Genomic DNA, 8,918 nt, shown 5'->3' on the forward strand with positions numbered 1-8,918 from the left:
TGATCAAGTTGTTGGAATAACTTGGTGTTTTGCCACCCGTATATCATTCATTGTCGAGAATATTAATGACTTCATAAAATCTGAAACCCGTTTGAGGGACAGCATGACAACAGGCAAGAGGAGCACGGTTGCCTCTTTTTAGTTTATGACAGGGTTTCTTGAAAGGGGCCTCCGGACTCCGTGGAGGCCACGGATCGGTTATCTGGGAGCACGAACAAACAGATGGAAATACGTATATATAAAATCTATGTATTTTTATAGAAGAGAAGAAGCAAAAGTGTTGAGGGTCTTTGGTAGTTTGAAAAGTATTGGCATGGAACATCAACATGAATTACATTCTTTCCCAGGGATATACTATAAAATGTAGCAATTTTATCATTCGTGTTCTCGTGATAGCATTATCTTTCACTGCATCGTCGTGATCATCCCGCTGCATAACAATTCTTGCTAACAAATAATTGACTGTTCTCCACCGGGTGTATATTTGCGCACAAGCTGTGCGCAATCCACTCGAACCACTGCCGACTGCATTAGCAGGCTTGTGTCGTTAATTGCAACAATTGCGGGTATTTTTAAATTATACTCATTATTTTACGCGTATGTTTCAACAGTGTTTCCCTATCTATCTAAAGCTGGGTCGCCTGAAAATATTTTCGGTAAGAATTATTTCAACAAATATCTAAAAGTTATCGATTTTATTTCCTAGTAAATTTGGTGCGTCCGTAGTATGTGCATCAAACCTGAACATAGTATGTGTACCAGGTCAGGGTTCAGGTTGTGCGCTATTATGGTGCACAGATTTGACGAAAAACACTGATACAAATATTAAGCCGTAAAAAAAATTGCTCAATGCTGCAAACTTCACGCCCATGTAAAAATGATGGGCAACGTCCCCAGAATGAATAATCACAAATGAAAAAAACTTTGTTCAAAAACAATGTTGGACCTAAAAAGGCCCCTTATCTGCCGGACTATAAGGTAACATATGCGCATACCTTTCTGTCAAATGAATTGCACGTGAGTACAGCAGCCAAATACAACAGACCGAAACTGTGGAATACAAGTTGGGCTAACGACTTTTATATTAATTTTGAAGAAGTAGCATCTGACATATTCATAATAATATTCACGTAACAAATACGTAGAAAATAAATAATAAAATATAGATATTTTTAACAAATGCTAGTTTTGCCGAAATATAAAAAAGTGCTTGAAAGACACCACTTACGTAAGAAACGGAACTGATCAATTACTGACCTCCGGGTCGACTGAATTGAGTGTAAAGCTCCTCCCATTACAAGTCGACATATTTGTGAACAAATTAAATGTCTCAGTAACAATAGATGATTTTATTTAGGTTACACGATACGCCAACTCTATTGAAACGCTCGACACTTCAACTTTTTAATTATGAAGCAACGATGTGTTTTTAGAAATCAGAAATTATTTTGAAAACTTGGTGTTGACTTCTTTAAGAAACGGTGAGTGTGTTTACTATATATGGGAAATATTAATCCTTATGGTAATGAAAGTGACACTAAAATAACAATGTAAAATTACGGGAATTTGTGCTGATTCAGCATGTATATATACGATATGTCCAACAAAACGCGAATGAAAAGTTTGAGAGATACTAATTTAATTAGGGTTCATGTGAATAAAAAGTCAGTTCAAAAGTATCGTATATATTAATAATTATTCAACAGCAGTATCTTCAACCGTTTGTTCGCACACATAAAGTGGAAATATTGTATAGTATGCGACTTAGGTTTGCCCCTACATCTTTGGCTTCTTGGAGGTTTAACATCACGCGAAATGCCATGGAAGCTGTGTTGTGGGTTCGGTAAGACAGTTTTAAAAGTGATAGATTCCAATGCAATGCCATAGTGTGCGTGTGAAATATCGTGTCAAACTGAGCACCCATTCTATTATTAAGGGACGAACTAATCGTAGAGCACTGTCCAAATATAATAGCGAATCTCAACGACCATTGAGTATGTCTGAGGTATGTTCATTTGTTCAGGACTGTGGAAGACTACAAAAGAGACCACAAAGAAAAACACGAAAAACAAAGTTGCAATTGCAAAAGACGAGGAATTGAATTGCGACGAATCTAAGGTAGCCTATAGAATAGTTGTTGATATTCAGCACATGAATTCGAGGCTAATTATACGAATCATAAAGTTTGTTTGTTTCATGCTTTATTCTAGGCGGATAATTGCTTTATTCTAGGCGGATAATTGCTATATTAAATAAATGCTGAAATAAATGAACATTTGCTCAACAGGCTATGTCCGATCAAAGCGACGTTCGAGATATTTTCACAAATCAAGTGATGATGTATCTTGCTGGGTATATTGGTCACGAATGGGAGTTGTTGGGCTTTAACCTCGGACTGAGCAGGGACGAGGTTGCCCAGGCCGCCGCAGCTAACAGAAATGATCATAAGAATAAGGTTCACCAGGTAGGTGTATTAGGCTTTTGCATTACATTTTTTGCAAAGTGTACGCTGATTCGAGGAAACGTGACCGCGATGATCATATATTAACACCACCATGCCATCTAAGACTTAAGTAATTAAGAATAGTGCAACCTAAATAGGCAAATGGCGCGGCGGTGTGGCTCAACGGGCTAAGCGTTAGGAATACGCTCGCCACCGCACCTCTGATTACTCTGCGTGGGTTCGCAGTTTCGAATCTCATGCAGGGATGGTTATGTGCGAGAGGATTGCTGGACTACTCGCCGTCGTTGGGTGGTTCACGTAACCGCTGGTCGGTTACGGCTTCCTCCACCACCAAGTCCATGCTTCCGAAAACAAACAATACAGTAAAACTAATCCCATACCCGACTTGGAATGGTAACCGGACGAGAGGCCGTGGTTCGCCATATGGATAAGCCGTCTTATCGGCTTTCCTCTCCCCCGGGATAAATATGTAAATCCTATCCAAACAGTATCACGGCCATGCATAGGTCCCCAGAAACGAAGCGGAAAGCACTTTCCGAGGCCTCTAGTTATTATATATTATTATGTATATCGAATTACATCAGGTATTACCCAGATGCGAATAGAGCAAATACCCAAACCAATTTCGACTTCGAATACATAACCCAATAATAATTGGTTCAAACTGGAAACTCAGCCAAAGTAACCACAATTTATTAGCGTGAATGTTTTATTTACAGATGTTGATGACGTGGCTCAAAAACAACCAAAGTAATCATAGACGATATGAAACTTGCGTGAGAGCTCTAGAAACGAGCGGAAGGAAAGATCTAGCCCAGGTACGAAGGTTTGTATTGCAACAAGACCATTGATCTTTACACATACAAGCATCTTCCTAATGTTGAACAAAAGACAATGTTAACAAGTTCCATTGGCAATGTCAATTTATTGTTACAATTTTTTCTTTTTAAAGAAAATACATTGTGCAAAGTGGTCAGAACAAGAATTCAAGAAAGTTGAAATGCCAACGGCATTTCCCATGCTTATTAGAATTGATAAGGTAAATGATTTCGTTTGGCCAAACAACACTACCTAATGCTATATCCATGATATACTTTTGGTTAAACCACTATTCAACAACAACAAAAAAATTGATATTTTCGAAGATGTACAAAATGTAATAGCTAGGTACAAATTTGACGCCATAAAAGGGTTGCAAATTCAACTAATAATAGAAATTTTTTTTTTTTTTTGAATAATTTCCAAGTAAGGTTTCATTCTCCATTATCAGTGAACAAAATTCACAGAGTTAACTTGAGATTTCCAGATAAAACATTACCAAGAATTTATACTATTTAGGTTCGACCGAAGAAGCAGAGAATGAAATTCCCCAAAGTCAATGACCTAAATCCGTCAACTGGGCCTCTAGTGCATTCACATGATGCAAAATTCATTGTAGTTGGATAGATGCTTTATTATTTTAATTCAACTACATTTAAAGCAGTTCACCATCAGCATAGACGTAATAAATATTCTTAAACAAAGACAAAAAATCTTTCAGAAAACAGAGTAAAAGGGAATTCCCAACAATGCAGGTGTTGAATCAGATGATTGAAACAGCAAACCTTGTTTATAATTAAAGTTTCCTCTAGACATATTTTTGCATGAATTATGCTGGCACTGTATATAATTACCAATAATATATTTTAAAATAAAATAAATTCTTATAAGAATCTGTATTTCTTATTTCTCTGAAATGGTAAAGCAAGAAGACTTCTCATGGTAAAGGTAGGTTTTCACTCTTATGTAGTAACATATGACTATGCCATGCAGCTCTCCTATACTCAGTTTGAGATATAGAGTGTCTTATTTTTTTTACATAGGATCAGTTTCATTAAAAAGGGCCAGTCCTGTCTAATTCAATCTCCCGTGATAATTGGAATGATACACAGATAAGGCATATTGTACATAAAAATTTTTTGTTAACATAATAACATTGTTTGTGAATTTCAAGCAAAAACCCAGGTAATGTTTTTTTTAATTGCAGACCAGTGTGTTGCTATTAGCATTTCATTTGTGAAACTCGGTTATATTAATTATAAAGATATTACTCACTATGCTAAAATAATGACATGACAATAATATATTATTTCCCCAAATAATTCATCCAAATCATAATCAAAGCATACACAATCACCAATTATAAAATAAACATAGGATGTACTCACTAATCCCACCAATAAAGACAAAATAATCTGGATGAATCATATGGCAATCTAGTGCATAAGGTTACAAGTTCCAAATGCATTTTGTGATAATTGGTAAATTTTCCAGACGACTGTATGCAATTAAACATGTATGCCTTTTGATCAGTGCATAACTCTTAGTGCTGTTCTTTCATTCACGACAACCCCTTGCAATATAGTGTCTCTATTATACAAATAAGAAGGCAATCACAGCAGTTCACCCGATTCCAATATCGAGCACAAAACCGCAATGCTGATATGAAGAAATTCATCACCCCGGAATGGAAAAACACTGACAACTTTACACTTCAACAGCATCAGAAATCAAATTGATTAATGAATTGCTGGCTTGTGCCAGGTCACTGATAGAAATCCGACCACGCTGAGTGATATACTTAGCAACTGCTTTGAGTTCTTCATTAGAAATATAAATAAATTTACCACGATCATCAATAACACCAGTTAATATCTCATCTTTGAGCATTGTCTGAACTCTATCGATCGCATCTTGCGTTCTTAGACCAAAATGTGATGCAAGATCTTCTAAAAGAACAACTTTCTTCTTTTTAACAAAGTCCACAAATTCCATTAGCATGTTTTGGCTTTCTGATTCTGAATTTATGACTTGATGTCCTTCTTCATCTACTGAAAACATAGCCTTAAGTTCCAAATATTCTTCATGCTCTTTGCGTTCTTTTTCTTCTTGCTCTTTCCGTTTTTCCTCTGCAATTTTCTCTTCTTCTTTCAATCTTTTCTCATCTTCAAGTTTTTGCCTTTCTTCTCTCTCTGCTTGCTCCTTTTTTCTTTCTTCTCTTTCCAATGCCTCTTGTTCTCTCATTCGTTTTCTCTCTTCTTTTTCTTGTAATTTTTTCATCTTTTTGGCTCCAATCTTCCCTTCTGTACTGGCAAATGTCTCTTCTTGTTCATCATTTTCCGATTCATTTTCATGTCTGGCTCCTGTAATGAAATTGTCTCACATGAGCACAAAAGTCAAAAAATACTAGATTGAAGAGTGATTGATATTGTCTCAGTATTAGCTCCAAGATATTTTGGTACATGTTCACTAGACGCCGTAAGTACTTCTAGTTATCGTGGCAAAAAAATTCATCCAAAAATGACGTCACTACGACATCACAATCACGTCATAGAGGTTACCAAATAAAAGCTACGATCGCCCGATATGACATCTCTGCCGACGATGATGAACTCGCTAACGCCAGGAATATCTCTCATATCGGGATCGCTACAACGAGAAAACGAAAGAAATAGTTTGCTTGATTTCGAGTGATCGCCTATGCGTTTTGGACGACAATCCGTATTCTTTGACGGGTCTTATTTCGTCATTGTGACATTGTGGTGACGTAATTTTTGGATGATATAGTCAGGTGGAGATTAGACATGGCAACCAGATGTACAGCGTTTAGTGAACTAGCTTCAATATCTTGATCTGTTATTTATTCCGCGTAAGGTCAGTTAGTTGAGGGTGGTTAGGGTCGGGAAGTAACATTGGGGTGAAAATTTAATTCATTTTAATCTGAGTAGCCAAGATATGTATCTCCTAAACTTGAGCAACAACCACCATTTATTCAGGTATTCTCATTGCCACTCGAGTAGAAATAATATGAGCTGATTCTGATAGTCATATTTCATCTCAATGTCATTGACCTATATAAAACATTTTATACATCTTGTCGCGATTCGTGTTGGTACACTCGATGGCTGTATACGATACCTACCCTGTAATCAGGCATTAGATTGAATGATTCAAAGTATGATTAAACATTGTCGTTCATTTTTTTTTAGTTTTATGATAAATATGGAATCATGTCCTCTATCTGTCTATTCTGCTATTGAAATCAGATAGAAGTGGAACCAGTTCACCACGACAACATAAACTAGCATACAATTATTCACCAAATAAAAATAATGGAAATACCTTGAGCATGCTGCTGAATTCCCATTCTAACATTTCTGCGTCTTCTTCCGCCAGCTCGGTTACCCACAGCCTGAGCAGCATCCTGTCGCTGATTTTCCTGCTCTTGCACAGGTTTATCAGCCTTTGTTCGAGTGATAAACCACAACAAAACAGCAACAAAAGCTGCCGCTACGACATAAACTATGGGGTCCATTCGTTCTTGGCTTACATTAAACAAAATATACCGTAAATGACTCAGACTGCTCCAGCAAGTGCAGCGCTTGCTTGCGATCTAGAAAATAATGATAGTGGCAATGGCACCGAAATCCTGAAATCTATGACGTAGAAAGCACGCCACAGCGGACACACCAGAAATTAGAAAATATTATCTTCAAAATTGAAATTTTAACTTAACTTTAGAGTGATTTTATTTTTTTTTTAACTTTACTTGAATATTTAAATTTTTTCTAACGCTAAACGAGTGGTTAAATCTGATGTAAACTCAAACCAAGACTCAGTGGTCCGTAAAGGAGCTGTGGTTGCCATAGCAGCATCCGATTTACAACACCAAATCAAAATAAAAGAGTTTGCGTGTGGTTTTTACTTCATCCTGTAATATGTTGTGTTGAAGATGTACCGTGGTCACATGGCGTACCAATCTGTTAGCATTATAGTCTACTAAAAATTATTTGTCTCTATTTGCACTGTCGAGTTATTAGGTTCTCAACTTAAACAGGATTTAATGCTACCATGTGCAGACGCGAGTAGAATACCGTATATTTATATCAGTTCCGGTTCTGAAAAATGATTCAACTCAACATATGAGCTGGAAAATGTTCAATTTTGCGAATTATGCTAATGAACATAAGGTTACATCTCCATCGGAAAACATAGTAGCGTTCCATATTATTGTAATCGTTAAATGTATATAGTTTTTTCACATCGAACGTGTGAAAATCATTATGGAAAAAGTTTACAATTGTTTTCTCCTTGTTGATTTTTTGCGTCAATTCTTAGATTCATTTCATGGGTTTATACTGCATACACTATCATAAAATTTGCATAAAAATGAGTGGAGAACCAAACATAAATCAGCGAGAGGTCGATACGAACACCTACCTCCAGCGACATCGAATACTTGATCTATTTAACAACATGACATCACTGCTAATTTACAACAAACCAGAAGAACCAAGAGAATTTTTAATTGAACAGCTTGAGAAATTGAAAGTAGCTCAACAAAGTGGAATGTATTATCCTTGCTTGTTCGATGAATCGAATCTTCATGCTATTTTTGGTATGCTTGATCCAACAAAGAGAGGATTTATATCAAAAGACCAGTACTGCGAAGCTTTGAAAACAATTGGTGTAAAGGACTTTGAATTGCTACCAACTGGTGCAGAAATCGATAAGATTACAATAGATACATTTTTACGAGAAGCAAAGAAAGGACTGGCAAAATATTCTGCCACTTTCAAAGTTTAAACACACACTAAAATTTATATATTGTTTCATTATATTCAATTGTTTATGTACACTAGATATATAGCATATTGACATAAATTTCGGTCAAAAATGAGATCTAATATGTGTAATTTTTTCAAGTACTATATTTCAACCAATGCTTCTCAAGGAACAAACTAAGTTACAACTTAAATTAGAATTATCTTTCCTTTCGCAACTTGTGAAAAATCATAATGAAGTTGTATTTTTCTAAAATTTCCTCAAAGTATCAAGATGAGTAGTTGTATGAAAGGCAGATGCATATATTCTAGATAACTGATCCTGTACTGACAAATATGCAAATGAAAATATGTTGAATAAAAACGAATGATGGTTTGGTACAAATTCTTTGCAGATTACTCTGGTTAATGGAGCTTGCATATACAATTCATTGAATTATTTCTCCTTCTGCTATAATGCTCTACTATTCCCAAACAGCAAATTTGCACAAACTCAACAGTCCTTCAGCTCTGTTCTGTCAAATTCACCCACACAAAAAAAAAACTCTACAATGCTATTTCAGCTGTGCTCAATTAATTTTGCAACATATCTTGCTTCTCGAATGATTTCAACCAAGACAAAACTAACCAGAACGAAATCAATAAAATTTCGGGGAATGAAATAGAAGTTTTAATAACTGCAACAATCCAGCGAAACGGCCTGTTGTTAGAGATCATGCCAAATAATGTATGAAATTTAATAGTTTGATCAGTTAATGTATCAAAGACCATGAAGTGAACTGCAACACTATATTTGTTCAATCAAAGTTATTGGACACGAAGTGGACCTATGGATCGTTTGTTATAATTCT

The 8,918-nt window shown here is 35.9% G+C and overlaps 3 protein-coding genes across 4 annotated transcripts; 2 read left to right on the top strand and 1 right to left on the bottom strand.

Annotated features, from left to right (window-relative positions):
- Nucleotides 1–1,333: 1,333 nt before the first annotated feature.
- Nucleotides 1,334–3,941, top strand: LOC120343321 (uncharacterized). Of its 2 annotated transcripts, none has more exons than XM_078110946.1 (6): nucleotides 1,334–1,481; nucleotides 2,024–2,118; nucleotides 2,288–2,464; nucleotides 3,184–3,282; nucleotides 3,417–3,503; nucleotides 3,803–3,941. In XM_078110946.1, the coding sequence occupies exons 3-6, from the start codon at nucleotides 2,291–2,293 to the stop codon at nucleotides 3,908–3,910; spliced, it is 468 nt and encodes a 155-aa protein (XP_077967072.1). In that variant the 5' UTR covers nucleotides 1,334–1,481; nucleotides 2,024–2,118; nucleotides 2,288–2,290; the 3' UTR covers nucleotides 3,911–3,941. The 2 variants fall into 2 exon arrangements, with proteins under 2 accessions (XP_077967072.1, XP_077967071.1); XM_078110945.1 differs by having other exon boundaries at nucleotides 1,348–1,481; nucleotides 1,937–2,118.
- Nucleotides 3,370–6,899, bottom strand: LOC120343319 (DDRGK domain-containing protein 1-like). The gene is made up of 2 exons (XM_039412459.2): nucleotides 6,626–6,899; nucleotides 3,370–5,646 (listed from the first exon to the last, which is right to left on the bottom strand). Exons 1-2 carry the CDS (start codon nucleotides 6,816–6,818, stop codon nucleotides 4,991–4,993), a joined length of 849 nt encoding a protein of 282 aa, XP_039268393.1. The 5' UTR covers nucleotides 6,819–6,899; the 3' UTR covers nucleotides 3,370–4,990.
- Nucleotides 6,900–7,606: 707 nt separating this feature from the next.
- On the top strand, nucleotides 7,607–8,463 carry LOC120343322 (EF-hand calcium-binding domain-containing protein 10-like). The gene has a single exon (XM_039412462.2). The coding sequence runs from the start codon at nucleotides 7,631–7,633 to the stop codon at nucleotides 8,087–8,089; it is 459 nt and encodes a 152-aa protein (XP_039268396.2). The 5' UTR covers nucleotides 7,607–7,630; the 3' UTR covers nucleotides 8,090–8,463.
- Nucleotides 8,464–8,918: the final 455 nt, after the last annotated feature.

Source organism: Styela clava, chromosome 3 (genome assembly GCF_964204865.1).
Source record: "Styela clava chromosome 3, kaStyClav1.hap1.2, whole genome shotgun sequence".
NCBI classification, from domain to species: Eukaryota; Metazoa; Chordata; class Ascidiacea; order Stolidobranchia; family Styelidae; genus Styela; species Styela clava.

What these genes read in the sequence shown, in the direction of transcription:
- LOC120343321 (XM_078110945.1), top strand. Translation starts at nt 2,008, where the DNA reads ATGTTCATTTGTTCAGGACTGTGGAAGACTACAAAAGAGACCACAAAG. An exon ending in TGAATTGCGACGAATCTAAG is followed by an intron (nt 2,119 to 2,287) that starts GTAGCCTATAGA and finishes TTTGCTCAACAG; the next exon opens with GCTATGTCCGATCAAAGCGA. An exon ending in TGCTTATTAGAATTGATAAG is followed by an intron (nt 3,504 to 3,802) that starts GTAAATGATTTC and finishes TATACTATTTAG; the next exon opens with GTTCGACCGAAGAAGCAGAG.
- LOC120343319 (XM_039412459.2), bottom strand. Translation starts at nt 6,818, where the DNA reads ATGGACCCCATAGTTTATGTCGTAGCGGCAGCTTTTGTTGCTGTTTTG. An exon ending in AATTCAGCAGCATGCTCAAG is followed by an intron (nt 5,647 to 6,625) that starts GTATTTCCATTA and finishes ATTTCATTACAG; the next exon opens with GAGCCAGACATGAAAATGAA.
- LOC120343322 (XM_039412462.2), top strand. Translation starts at nt 7,631, where the DNA reads ATGGGTTTATACTGCATACACTATCATAAAATTTGCATAAAAATGAGT.